The sequence below is a fragment of the Miscanthus floridulus genome, chromosome 14 (genome assembly GCF_019320115.1).
Source record: "Miscanthus floridulus cultivar M001 chromosome 14, ASM1932011v1, whole genome shotgun sequence".
Classification (NCBI taxonomy): domain Eukaryota; kingdom Viridiplantae; phylum Streptophyta; class Magnoliopsida; order Poales; family Poaceae; genus Miscanthus; species Miscanthus floridulus.
Genome location: NC_089593.1, coordinates 10,560,773 through 10,575,337, shown reverse-complemented (window position 1 = coordinate 10,575,337; position 14,565 = coordinate 10,560,773). Strand labels below are relative to the sequence as shown.

General features: G+C 47.2%; 1 protein-coding gene and 1 long non-coding RNA gene across 2 annotated transcripts; both read right to left on the bottom strand.

The window, feature by feature from the left end:
- Positions 1-3,080: 3,080 nt before the first annotated feature.
- Positions 3,081-7,283, bottom strand: LOC136505683 (uncharacterized). Its single transcript, XR_010771280.1, has 3 exons — positions 6,835-7,283; positions 5,980-6,137; positions 3,081-5,784 (listed from the first exon to the last, which is right to left on the bottom strand). It is a non-coding gene; the product is annotated as an uncharacterized lncRNA (long non-coding RNA).
- Positions 7,284-11,000: 3,717 nt separating this feature from the next.
- LOC136503020 (uncharacterized) lies at positions 11,001-13,567 on the bottom strand. Its single transcript, XM_066498235.1, has 2 exons — positions 11,331-13,567; positions 11,001-11,248 (listed from the first exon to the last, which is right to left on the bottom strand). The coding sequence occupies exons 1-2, from the start codon at positions 13,552-13,554 to the stop codon at positions 11,001-11,003; spliced, it is 2,472 nt and encodes an 823-aa protein (XP_066354332.1). The 5' UTR covers positions 13,555-13,567.
- Positions 13,568-14,565: the final 998 nt, after the last annotated feature.

The window sequence follows — 14,565 nt, the reverse complement described above, 5'->3', positions numbered from 1 at the left end:
CCTTTCCGGTGAGTGGGCTTCACGGATTAAGGCCTCAGCAACCCAGGTAAATCAATTTGATTGACGGACCGCGTGGTAGAATCAGCGTGTGATCCTGACATTTTGCGCTCAGGAGACCCCTAGTGGTTGTAGCCCCTGAGCATCAGCTTGCGAGTACTTGGACATGAGCTGTCGAGTAGTTGGTCACCGCAGCCAAAGTAGTCGGAAACTGTGACGAGTAGTCAGACAACTGGCTTGTTTCAAAAAACAAGATCTTTTTTAATAGAATATTATACTTCTTTTTGAATGAAGATCCTTTATTTTTCGTTGATGTCTTCTTTGTCTGGATGTCTTTGACTTTGTCAAGTGCTTGTCATGCTTTTGTCTGCACTGTGTAAACAACTCGGCATTTGTAGTTCGTTGTCTTGACAAACTTTCTTGATTTGTCGAGTACTTGTCTGGCTTTCATCTGCGCCGTGTAAACAACTCGGTATTTGTAGATCGTTGTCTTGACAAATTTTCTTGATTTGTCGAGTGCTTGTCTGGCTTTCATCTGCGCCGTGTAAACAACTCAGTATTTGTAGATTGTTGTCTTGACAAACTTTATTGATTTGTCGAGTGTTTGTCTGGCTTTCGTCTGCGCCATGTAAACTACTCGATATATGTATATTGTTGTGTTGACAACCTTTCTTGATCTTGTTGGTACTGGAAAGTCTTAGGACTAGCGGGTGTTAGCTTATTAGCTACCCTCATCGGCGGGCTCAAGCATCTTTTGAGCTCTTTTGCTCTCGACCGGAATGCTCAGGCATACTATTAGCCATTTTGCTTTTTGGTTCAGGTGTTATCTTATTAGCTACCCTCATCGGTGGGCTCAAGTATCTTTTCAGCTCTTTTGCTCTCGGCCGGTATGCTCAGGCATATTATTAGCCATGTTGCTTTTTGGTTCGGGTGTTAGCTTGTTAGCTACCCTCATCGGCGGGCTCAAGCATCTTTTTAGCTTTTTTGCTCTCGCCTGGTATGCTCAGGCATATTATTAGCCGTGTTGCTTTTTGGTTCGGGTGTTAGCTTTTTAGCTACCCTCATCGGCGGGCTCAAGCATCTTTTAGCTTTTTTGCTCTCGGCCGGTATGCTCAGGCATATTATTAGCCGTGTTGCTTTTTGGTTCGGGTGTTAGCTTGTTAGCTACCCTTATCGGCGGGCTCAAGCATCTTTTTAGCTTTTTTGCTCTTGGCCGGTATGATCAGGCATATTATTAGCCGTGTTGCTTTTTGGTTCGGGTGTTAGCTTGTTAGCTACCCTCATCGGCGGGCTCAAGCATCTTTTCAGCTTTTTTGCTCTCGGCCGGTATGCTCAGGCATATTATTAGCCGTGTTGCTTTTTGGTTCGGGTGTTAGCTTATTAGCTACCCTCATCGGCGGGCTCAAGCATCTTTTCAGGTATGCTCAACTTGGTTACTCTGAGTATGGTTTTTTTGTTTGGCCCCAGTCTTTCAAAAGCAGACCTCCTTTGACTTTGTACTTTTTGCCCGGCTGAAACAGGCGGGTATTCTAGAGCGGGTCGTTCCGTCGTGTGCTTTTAAGGATGTTGTTCGTAAAAGTTCTCGGAGTCGCTCTTGTTCTTCATTGGGATGTGAAATGGCTTCAAGTTCTTCTAACACTTCTCAGATCTTATCATATGGAGCATTGCGTGCCCTAGCTGCTCGTCTTTCTCCGGCTTCTTGATTGTATTTCTTCTTGCCAGTACTTGGCTAATTCCGTCTCGTACTTGATCTAGGCTTCTTTGTGCTATCTAGCGCGGCGTCTGCGACCTTCTTTTAGTTTATTTCTTCTTTCTCTGGCTTGTTTCTGGCCCTCAGACTCACCATCGTATTCCAGGGCATTGGGAGATATGTTGGATTCTGACTCATCTGAGGATCTGACATCTGGTGCTTGTGGCGGTATCAGCGGTGATTGTCGAACCATAAAAACTTCTCGGGCATGTACTGCTTCTATGTCTGCCTTGCATGAGTTGTTGATGTCTTCTGTGGAGGCATCGGTGTCGTAGAGCATACTGCCTTTATGGTAGGGTAGAACGGCTGTCTCATCAACTAATCGGGCATTGCTTCTTCTAGGAATAGGACCCGGCCAGTGGACTAGGCAATCTTGAGATGTCATGGTTAGTATGAGGCCTTCCTGAACTCCTGTCAGTGGTATTCCGGAAACTAGATTAAGAGATCTTTCGAGCTGTGCCTGATAAGACGTTGCCATGTTGCCAAGATCGAACAGAAAAAGGACCCGTCTTCTTTAAAGTACTCTGAGTGTACTCCGAGTTGTATTCTTGATAGGTTGATGTCGTGTTCCGGAGCCTTGTCGGAAAAGAACTCGGTTTTTCCGAAAGAACTCGGGTAGGACTCCATCTCAGAAGCAGGAGCCTGAGTTTGAATCTGATGCGTGAAGCCGCAGAATCTGAGTTGGATTGGACATCATGAGTTGCGCGAATCTTCCTATAAGCTGATCTGTCGTTGTCGCCGGAAAGGAAAGGTCTTGATGATGATCCGAATCTTCGAGGAGACGGCCTTGAAGCTTGCCATCGTCACCTGCCTCGCAGATCCACGAACCAAAGATGAAGGTTGATCCCTTCGAAAAAATCATGTTGTCGAGGTCCGTCGAGCTCCCGGATGCAAAGTCGCCGAAAGCCCCTACCTGGCGCGCCAGTTGTCGATGTTTTACCACCGATAGCCTGCCACGGGGGTCCCCGGGGCAGTATGTTCGAGCTTCAGCGTATGCGGAACTCGACGGTTAACACAAGAGACAGTCGATTTATCCTGGTTCGGACCCTCAGGTCGTAGATCGAGTAACAACCCTACGTCCAGTCGGCGTTAGCCTTTGCGTTAGATTGATTGTAAAGTGTTGTGTTGTCGTACAATTGTTCTCCTAACTCCCGATCTAAGGAGCCCTGCCCTCCTTTATATAGTCAGGAGGTCAGAATCCTAGTCGATTTACAATGAGAGTTCCTAGTAGGATTACAGAATAATACTACTACTAAGATTACATGGGAATAATCATAGTTAGAGTAGATCTTCTCCCTTCCTTGCGGGGTATCCCGTGGGTCCCGCACCGACACATACCTTTTCATACTAGTGGATAGGCACGTGCGTGCCGCACATGTCTATACCAAAACAAAAATCTTTTGTAATAGTTAAATTAAATACATAAATGTCAATAATTGGAAAACAATATATGCATACCCACAGTGCAACTGTACCACCATTTGTAAATTTTTTTTACATTTACCATAATTTCATTTTCACCTTCAGTTCTATATAAACAAGAGTCATTACTATTACTGTATGTCGCTTTTGAATGCCATCATGACCCCCTCAGCCCTTTCCTGCATGCAGATCCAAGAAACATTTTCAGTCAGTGTAAATAAAGGAAAGAACCATTTGTACCATATAATGATCAATGCAACTACAAATAAAGGAAAGAAACTTTGCATCATGTAGTTATCAAACTATTCCTCAACTGCCATTGTCGTAGGCGGTAGGCACATCCACCAGCCGTTTGCAATATGAAAGATCTGAATCATGAGAACTGCATCAGCCAAAATTTAGAAGGTCAAGTTATATAAAGAAATGAACACAAAAGGTGTGGTTGGTATTGACAGGTAACTGATCAGAATTGGTACATTAAAATTAAGCTAAAGGTGGTTCAAAAAGTACTTCTTTTTTTAGTTTATTTTTATTCACGAAGCATTATCTAACCCATTGAATCTACCAGGGTTTAGCTCCTGTGGTACATAGTTCTTGAAGAAATAGTATATGTGCAGGCGTGATGCGTTCAATGAAATGCCAATTGTTTTGGTAAAATGGACCAGAGAAGCTATATATAGCACTTAATCATAGGAACACTATAGCAATTGGGAACATGTTCTTTTTAGATAACGAGAAACATGCTATATTGCTGACTAACTCATGCATATTATATTCAGTTAACTACTACTGCACATACTGAAAAGAGCACGTTTCAGTTAGAATGGTTTTGAAAACAGGACATTAGCATGATTCAGTAATATTTATATTTATATTAAAAAACATATAGAGCATCTGCTAGTTGATGATTTTCCATAGCATGGATTAGTTTACTGAAAAGAACTACATGTATTCAGTTGACAACTACTGCACATATATATACATATATCTTAAAATAGGTTGTTTCAGTTACCACGGTTATGCAAACAGTATATTAGCATTGTTCAGTAATCTGGAAAAAAAAAACCGGCATCACAGAGAAGCATCTAGCTCTTGTTATTACATAGCATGATTGAGTTATCAGGAAAAAAAAACTGGAATAACTATCCTTGATGCCTCAAGGAATAACAGAGTCACAAGTAACTGAGATTAAAAAACTACCTCTTAAGCCCTGTCTTTCCCTCCCTCCCTCTCCTTCTGTCTCCCCCTCTCTCCATTCCAAAATTATGAACAACAGAAATGGAAGTGGATAGCTAAAATGACTAAGTTTAACAATAGTAATAGTACCTTTTATAGAATCCTTGACTCACAATTAATTTTATCATTGGCTTCTTTTTACTTCAAATGATAAACTGAACAAATGTTTAATCTTTCAGAAATGGGAAAGGAAAAAGGAAATCCTCTCAAGTAAAATATGCAGCATATTATTACAGTTTACTGAACAAACAAATTCATACTAATTGCTTAGTATAAAATTGAGCCCAAGGTAAAATCAGAAGTTGTGCACCAGTAGATTACTGGGTTTTGGCTGCCCACACCAGATAGTGTGGCCTTTACCTGAGTTGAACCACAAATAAGAATTATGAATCCAAGGAAATTTGGAAATTCTACAAGACTGGCCATAGTTTATGTTATTTAGAATCTCGATCTTTAGGATGGAAACTCCATAACTGCCTGCAATCCATGTTGTGTTCCTCCCCTTGGTCCACTTATCCTCCTTTTAGAAAGTAGTTTAATCCTCAGCAGCACCAAGAAGAAACAATTTTTAAGTAAACATCATGTTATAAAACTCACTTGCAACTCAAATTAGTTAGTCAAGGAATTGGCGTACATATATATCTCTATGGATTGCTCATTGGACTAATCAGAAAAAAGAAATCAACTTATGGTATTTCAGAATTCCTTTCATGCATTTTTAAAGCAACATAAGTACTTGTTTCCCCTCTTAGCTACACTTGCCAAGAGGCACCCAAAATTATATAACTATCCACAACAACCTCTTAGGAGGAAACTTGCCAGTCAAATACAAAAGGAATAAATGATATGAAAATGGCCGTATATACCAGGTAGTATGAGGACTTCAGTATAAACTTGCTCTTCATTTTTAGTTAGTTTTTTTAGTTAGTGTTTCTTAAAAAGACAAAATAATATATTCTCCAGTGTCCAACCTCCAAAGTTATCTTTCAATAGTAGTCAATGCAAGTTCTTTTATTCTTTTTAAAAGAAGCATGGTGTGTGGGCTAACTGCACCCCTCAAATAACTTTTTGAAGCAGCTCTGTTTTGATGAAAACACCATATCTTTGGAGAGTTTCCTGTTTGGAGAAGCTGGCAATGCATCTCTAAGCGAGGGGAGTAGGAGGTGAAGGACATTTTTGGATTTGCAGTTAGGGCTTGGAATTTATAATAAGGAAAAAAAGACTGAGCCAAATTGGAGCATGCTATCGGCGAGCTTAGGCAGGGAGGTGGAGGAGTTGTGAGATCCAAGGGCGTACCTGTGAGGTGGTTAGCTTGCATGTCCGCCTGCTCAGTCCACGGATTACCTTGCACGTCCTCCTACTCATTCCTACATCTGAATCTGAAACATTATAATAAGCACATGGTGGTCAGGACAGTTGGAATCACATTGGTCTGTGTATAGAAGCATTATATAGTACATACAACCTGATTGATGTAGCATGTCTGCCACTATCTATCTAAGCTATACAGTACATGAAAGCTAGTTTTTTTTTATGAAATTGCAAGTATGTTATTTGTTGTCTGCTGTTCTTACCAATGGCATCTCTGGTCGAGAATGAGAATATATCCTTGTGGACACCCGGTCGCCAAGTCTGCAAGTGTCATCCTCTCCATTTCATCACAATCATGTTTTTTTCCTAGAAATTGATCGACCAATTTTTAAATTTCTCCAATGAACATCAAAAGCTTCGCCTGTTACCATGAATGAATAGCACATTAGAAGAAATAGTTAATTTTTTCATGTGCAGCAGCAGTGAATATAGTACCAGTTCTATTTTAATATAAGCATCATGGTCTTTAGAAATTATATAATCAGCGAACATACACCCAATTCAGATATGTTAATTTCCCAAAAGAGATCCTCAAAACTGATAATAATAATATCTTCAATCATATACATTGCAAATTTTATATTATTTGCCTGCTGAACTGTACAATAAGATTGGAGCTAACCTTGAAATCACCTTCTAGGGTGAGCAAAATATTCAGGTGGGTTACATTAGAGAGAGAAGAATGGGGAACACACCAATGGCAGTAGAGGGGGGACACATAACAGCAAATTCATTCAGAAAACTGAAAAACTCAGATTCCTCTCTTTTAACTAAACTATTCAAAATACCTCCATACAATCATATATACAAACCTTTTTTTTTTTTTGCCTTCTCCTGTCTTACTGTAAAGATTGCAAACAGATTCTAGACTCGTGCAAATAATCAATTACAATTTGCCAGTGGGTTTAGCAGCCAACTTCGTGCCAGTACCAACTCAATTTGCAGTAAACATTAGGAAAACATAATGTGATTTTCATCCGTCCCAAAACCAAAACGCAGGAACAGGCCGTCAGACATCCAGAAGGCAGAAATACAATCCAGAAGGTAGTAAACCATACCTCTCACCAATCCTTGGTGGAGATTCAGATTTCGGAGATGCAGGCGAGATGGTGGCAGAGGCCGATAGACGGAAGGAATGGCTTCCCTCGCCGTCGCCGCCGCGAGCGGAGGAGCAGTTGGTTGAGAGAGAGAGGGAAGCGCTGGTAGGAGAAGGCCCCTGCCCTTGATGGCGGCGGCGCAACGTCCTTGTGTCACCAGGAGGGGCGTCCGTCGTCCTCGTCCGTCCCGGCAGGGAGCGAGGAAGCGCAGTGGTTTCCCCGTGCGTGAGGAAGGGCGACGGTGTCGCGTGGCGAAGAAGCGTGAAGAAGGCAGCGCGATGAAACCGCCGAGGGTGGACGGGCGGGGCTCGCGTGGGTGAAGGCGAGTGGACGGGGAGGGAGCGGTTGGCGGCGTGGCCTTGCGGAGGCGGAGGGACGCGGCGGGCGTGGGTAAAGATTTCGTCGGTGAAAAAAACACGGAGGAAGAGTCATCCGCAACGTGAAACACTGGTGTTTCATACGTTTGTGTCGTTCTTCTCTCGTGAGTCCTCCCGTCGATGAGATGAGATCTAAGGTGGGTAGAGAGTGTTTGCGGTGACAGATAATCTCTAATTCATTCGCTCCTTTATAGCATAGATATGGAAACTCATAAGAGATAAATTTTATTTGACAATTGTAGCTCTGGGGTGGTCTGTAACTCGGCTTTGTATTTATTACTTTTTCATTTGATTTCAGATCATTTTATTATAGACAGGAATAATTACTTAGCCTTTTTTTTGCGACGAATAATTTTTTTAGGGGATTTTGCGACTAATAATTGCTTAGCCTATGTTGAGAGTACAAACAAACCGAAGTATTTGGCCCACCAAAAGCACCTAACTAACTAAGTGGAACTTAACAAGCCTCTGAGGATTCTTTCAAAAAAAAAAAAAAAAAACAAGCCACTGAGGAAAACGACGACAGTAAACAAGCCCAGAGCAAATACCCAATAACTATAGTGGGCCGATTTCCTTGTTCCGCAGGGCGGGACAAGGGCTAGAATTGACCTGGTGGGCCGGGCACACCCATGTTTCCCTCTCCCCTAATTTTTTATAATTTGGTCTTTTTTTAAGAAAATTTACGTTTAGTCTCCTGAGAGACTTAACTCATCTTTGGACTCTGGGGTCGGCACCATGAGTCATAACGCCGAGGTAACACGTCTCAGCGCGACAGATCTTGGCTCCGAGGTGCCTGACCATGCACAACAGGAAATCCTAGGTGGCGTTGACGTGGCTGGTACCTCGGCGCCAGAATACATGGCGCCGCAGATCTTGGCGCCGAGCTCGGCGCCATGTATTCTGGCGCCGAGCATGCATTTAAAGCGTACGCCAGTACCTATAGTTGGCCATGCAGCACGAGCCCATCAGTCGGCCCAAGGCCCAGTTTTTTGGCCCGGCCCAAACACGGCCCGACACGGAGGCTAGCGGGCCCAGGCTGGCCCGGCCCGGAGCAGCAGGCCATGCCTGGGCCTACCCCCAGGCATGTGGGCCGGCACGGCACGGCCTACTGCAGAGCAGCTAGCCTGGTGACGACCCGGCCTGCCAGCACCCCGCCCCCGCATATAAGCGGCTCCCTAGTCCCCCCGTCGCCCGTCGCCTCGCCTCCTCAGTCCTCACCTCTCCACTCTCCTTCTCCGTCCGCTTCGCTCTCCGCTCCAAACCCTAACCCTAATCCCCAGTTCCCCACTCGCTCGCCGTGGCATAGCCAAGCCCCGCTCGCCCAGTCGCCTTGGCCTCGCCGACGGCCGGCTCCGCAGTCCGCTCCCAACCCTAACCCTAATCCCCACTCGCTCGCCGGCTCGCCGCGGCGCAATCTCTGCTCCCTCTCTCGGCCGCATCGGCCGCATCCACGATCTGATGAATCTGAGCTCTCTCTCGTGATCTACTGATCTCGTCCGTCGTCCCCGACTCCGGTGACCTCGATCCACCTCTCCTCCCTTCTCCCTCTCTCCTCCTTTCTCCCTCTCTCTTCTCTCGTTCTCGGTGAACTATGTGAGGAAAGAATCCAGCCTGGCTTTCTTGTTGGTTTGAGGAAAGAATCCTCCTTTGTCCTAGATATCTGAGGGTCCTTGTGGCAACCGGTAGTCAAGAAAAGCGTCTCATTTCCCTCTCTTCCATGCTCTTGTTTGTGCTTCATGCTTTGTTTCATTCATTCCTTGTTGTACCTCCAGTCCTCCAGCACTGTAGAAATGGTCGGCCGTCAGTCCTTGCGACATTAATTGCATGGCCCTCCTCCCCCGCGCCTCACGCGCTCTGCTACTCCTGTTACTACCAGTGGTAGGAGTAAAGTAGTAGGCTAGTAGTAGCGCACAAGAGCAGTGGAGGGAGACATGCGGTTAGGCGGGTACAGGCGCACGCTGTGAATGTATGCTAGGCGCCATGTATTCTGGCTCCGAGGTACTGGCCACGTCAACGTCATCTAGGATTCCCTGCTGTGTACGGCCAGGCACCTCGGAGTCAAGATCTGTGGCGCCGAGACGTGTTACTTGGGTGGCAGGACTCATGGCGCCAATCTCAGGGTCCAAAGATGAGTTTAAGTCACACAAGAGACCAAACGTAAATTTTCTTAAAAAAAGAGACTAAATTGTAAAAAATTAGGTCCCTCTCCTGAATGCGCGACCCGATCAGCCAAGCAGAGAGCCTAAGCCCACGTTCAGTTACGTTTCCTGCTCAAGATCAACGGCCACTCTTTCAGGGTTTTAGCTGCCGTACCACAAGTTCAGAATTAGACACCTGAAACTGAACGCATATGCTAACAATAATCTAATTGCTTAACTCCTGTTTTGCTGCTGCCAATTGTGGAAACACCATCATGATGTAGTGTTCCAGGGCCTCCCGCCCAGCGTGGATCGTCTCGTGATGGTCTGCAAATCTACCGCAACCCTCTGGCAGTGTCGTATTCCTAGAACCTCCCCCCTTCTTTCAAGTTTTCGGAGTTCAATTGTCTGGATGTAAGCACTCTCTCCTCCCTGCTTCTGGGATTGTAATTGGCACCAAGCCGAACATTTTGGGCCTCGGCCCTCCACCCACCAGACAAGGTGGGGACTATTCGTCCCCGCCCCCACCCCGTTGTCCTTGCTTAGAAAAATTACTTACCTCCCCATGTTCCATCATCAATATTTACTTTGCAACACTTGCAGTATGCCTAAAGTGGCAGTTCATGTGTTCTCTGCAGCACCCATCTACACCAGAAAAGGATCAGAGCAACTGCTCAGGGTCAAACTGACCTTTTAGGCCTCCTCCATGGCCGAGCACCGGCGAGCTCCGAGCTCGCGGCCATGGTGGGCCTTGGCCTGAGCAGAGAACGAGATGGGGAAGAAGAAAGAGTCAAGGGTAAAAAGGATATTTCGCCGATGTTCTCTCTCCTCCTAAGCAAGAAATGATTTTTTTATTGGACGCGGTGTCCGGAAGCAAATTTGACAACAACGTTGGTGTCCACTAACAAACTGTTCTTTTTTTTATCCGCTAGCAGTCCTGTAGCAAATTTTGCCTTAAATATTTCACCGCCAAGGGCCAAAATCAGCGGTAATAGGAGGTTCTAACCCGGCAGTGGTGACCTTTCTGTAATAGTGATCAGTTGATTCAGTTTTAATATGAGTAAGTTTTGTTTCTAATCATAAGGACATTCGATGGCTTTATGCTAGAAATCTTGTTTTTTAGAGAATGCCAATGGTTCAATAGCTCTTGGAAAAATAAATCCAAGAAAGATGAAAAAAGGAAAAAAAAAAACAAAACAAAAACGAAACGTGATGGATGGGAAAAAGTTCAAAAAATAAAACAAACGAAAGGCCGCCGCCGTCTATACTCAACGTGATATAATAGGACAAAATGAGGGTTTAGGACTTCGGCAGATTTAAAACAAACAAAAGATAAAGTCGTAACTTTCTGAGTGTCAAAATTTTAATTTTTTTTTACATTTTATCGCTAAATGATGGAAGGCTCAGATGGAAGGTACTAAAGAAGAAGTGTCTCATTAAAAAAAAACCTCTCTTTCATAGTATATGAGATGACATGGTGATGATGATGATAATAAACGTATAAAGTTACAATAGCAACAAATTAACACGAGAAGGCAGAAGAAATAAAAACAAACGACGACACGGATATAGATAGATGCTGGCGCGCGCGGCGCTAGGATTCGAATACTGATCATATTAATTTATTTTTCATTATGAGTTGGTGGCCACGGTCGATATCCGGGATGCCCTCCTCGTCTAGGCCCTCCTCGCCATGGATGGCGTTCCCACGGAAGCCGGCGTGTGTAAGCAGCGCCCAGAGGTGTGTGATGAGCTCGGTGTCGCCGGCGAGATGCTTCCCGTGCGTGGCCGCCCCCGTGTTCGCCGCCAAGTGGAGGAGGAACCCCGTCCAGAAGGTGGCCAGGTCCCTCCAGAGGCCTGCTGCGTCGCCAGGGTACGGCCCCCGTCAGCTTCTTTCCAAGCACTGCACCCATTCGTGTCAAGGAACACCCGATGTCGAGACCGTGGTCGTCATCATCATCTTCTTCCACTTGATGGTCACCTTGTGTCGTCGTTACTGATTCCACGTCGACGTCGTCGTCAGGGTAATGATCAGGCTTCTTCTTGCAGCTGGGCTGCTCTGTGTTAACCGTCTCCATAAGGCAGTTGTACACATCTTTCAATAGCCATACACCGTTCCGATTCGGCGGGCAAATAGTAACGTGGTTGATTTCTTTGATTACCTCATCAAGCACCTTCCAGGCAACGAGGCGATTGTCGGGCACCAGTGTCTTTCTTACCAGATACACGCAGTAGTTGGATAAGCTGACAGCAGCTTCGTACTGCTCATACCACCCAGGACGCTCCAGCACCATCGTCGTCCCCAACGGCCGCGGACGACACCGGCGCTGCACAGCGCTGAGCTCCTTCACCTCGTCGAAGAAGTAGATCTCACAGAGGCAGGTCGCGATGTGCCAGACCAAAATGATGTGGGTGTCTACCTTGAGGTCACAGTCACAGCAGCATGGCCACTCCACCTTCTTCTCGCCATCATTTGATGATCCGGCGAAGGCGTTGGAGAAGTAGCTATCCAGCAGCCCTAGCCGCCCTTGCTCCTCCGCCTGCTTCAAGTTCTTGATGGAGTCCAATATCGCAGTCTTGGTGTAATCCGTCAGGTAGATTTTTCCATGTCTTACACCCCGACGGGGTTGTGAAATGGTTACTTTCCAAAAGGAGACGATGAGCACCAGCACAGGAACCTGAACCAGAAGATTTTGCTGACGGACGGCACAGATCTTCCGGTCCCACTGGGCCTCCTTGTCGCCGAAGAAAAGCAGGAACCTCATCACCCACTCCACCACCACCGGCACCGGTCGCGGGACCTGGACGTACTTGCACAGCATCAGAACTTTGGCCCACCGCGACGACACGTAGAGAAAAATCTCCAGGAGCTCCTTGAGGACGATGATGGCGACCATGAGGCGGGTGATGAACACGCCGTGCGTGATCCTGTTCCGGTCCGCTGGATCCATCCTCTCCGGTATGTACCGGGCAGGGTAGGCGATGTACCCCGTCGCCGTGGCCAGGCACAGAGACAGCAGCAGGCTCCGGACTGGTACCCAGAGCCCGCCAGCAAACATGGTGGCGTGCTTGCTGTAGAACAGGTCTCGGAGGAAGGACAGCTCCGTCCCCGTGATGCGGAAAGCCCTCTCGGGGTGCTCCCCGAGGACGTAGTCGACGACGAGCCTGCCCATCTTCTCCTTCCCCCGCCGGCTAGACAGCTCATGCATCGGGAGATCATAGAACCGGCGGCGCAGCAGCTTGTACAGAGCGAACGACAGGCACAGGTCCTTGAGCTGGTTGCCCGGGTCGGCTGTGCCTCCCAGCAACCACCTGCTCCTCTGCTCGCTGTCGCTGCTGGTGTCGGTGTCGTCCCATATCTTCTCCACGGTGACGAGCTTCTCCCTGTGGTCTCCATCTGGATCCAATCGGATCTTGTACCTTCCCACGTCGCCGCCGCTTGCTATTCTTCTTCTTCCCTCCCGCCGCCGGCCGGCGTCTTGGACTTCCTCAAGCACGCGGTGCTCGCCATGCACCACATACTTGTACCCGCTCATAATAGTCTTGTGCTGCTCACCATCACCACCACCAAGGGCATCAAAGGGGCCAGCAGATGCAGATGCAGAGAGCGTGTCCTCGTACCTCATGTACTCGCTCACCAGCCTCATGCTCTCTTGGTTACTTGTCTCCCCTTTACTGGAGCTGACGAAGACCACAATGATGCGAACTGCGTTCAGGGACCAGATCGTCCAGAGAGGGATCTTAAGGAGGGGGAAGGTCTGCACCCGGAGGAGATTTGCTGACCACAAGGAGGACATGAGGTCCAGCAATGGGACCTGCTTGGACCTGGTGTAGGGGCGCCCGATCTTGACGCTGTACTGCAGGGTCACCAGCAGCACCGCCCACACCTGGAAGTAGTCGTTCACCTTCGTGGTGCCCGACAGCTGCATCAGTCCCATGGTGTAGATCACCAAGCTTTGGTTCAGTGTCTCCAGGTTGAGCACAATAAGCATCCTCATGCTGCCCGGCTTCCCGAACCATGGCCCCTGGAAGTCGAGGACGAACCGCAGCACCAGCAGCACCGTCGTCAGCAGCACCCACAGCTCTACACTGGCGACATGAGTAACAGTGTCCAGCTTGAAGAGCCTATGCAAGGTGTGCAGGATTGCACCAGTGTGGCTCAACATCTCTCTCTTCTCTCTTCTCTTCTCTTCTCTTCTCTTCTCTATCTCACACACACAGCTTATACAGCCTCTGCAAGGTTAGCAAGATTGCTCCGGCACCCTTTCCTGGGCCTCATACACCTCTCTCTCTAATTCGTCTAAGGACAACACAAGGGATAAAGTTGAAAAGGGTAGAGATGGATTTCTATGGCATTTGGGTCTAAGGACAGATAAACTCTACATTTACTTGCTCACTTCGGGCACCGGAGCGTACTTGGTCTGCCAGGCGATACCGGCATATGGCTCTACACCGTATCTGAACGTGGGGGATTACGAAGGACGGACAGGGCTGTCGCCACCTGCCACCTACCCCTCAACCGGAGGATACGAGGTAAACGAAGGTAGCCTCTAGCCTAGACACCACGTCTACGCTATCAACTACTACTCTAGCATTCGCGTAGGGTTATCCGTCTTTATTAGGGCCCTCTACTAGAGTATCCACCATGGGGACGGACGACGAACCCGCAAATAACTAAAAGTAGAGCTTAACTATTCAAAGGACTTAATGCCACAACAACCACGAACACTCACTTTAGAGGAAAGCTCCATTGAGGCACAAGTGTTCGTCGAGGTACAAGCTCGGGGAGATACCGACAAGTCCGGTTCTTCCCCATACTCTCCCTCACATCTCTCCCGAGCCAAGTTTACTAGCTATGGCCTAAGCCTTGGAGTGTAGCTCTTGTGGTGTTGCCCTTCCTTGAGGTGTTGTTTTAATGAGGAGGGTTCTACCCATGCTTTTATACATGCTTGAGGTTAGTTTGGCGGGAGATAAAATAAGAAACCACCCAAACCGTCCTTAGCATGCCGCCATGCAACTGCCAGAGCGATGTGGGGCTGAGCGGGCTTGGGGGCGGTGCCCTGGGTTGGCCCGTTTACCATTGCCTTGCTCTGGCAGGCTCCTAGCTGGGCCTGGATGGCTCCCACGTCGGTGCCTGGACCAGGTTTATTATGTAGGTGGGCTTTCTCCTTTCATTC

Bases quoted from the DNA above. Each gene is read 5' to 3' on its own strand.
- LOC136503020 (XM_066498235.1), bottom strand. From the start codon at position 13,554: ATGTTGAGCCACACTGGTGCAATCCTGCACACCTTGCATAGGCTCTTC. The intron at 11,249-11,330 runs GTCTCGACATCG...CTGGCGACGCAG, and splicing joins AGATGATGATGACGACCACG to CAGGCCTCTGGAGGGACCTG.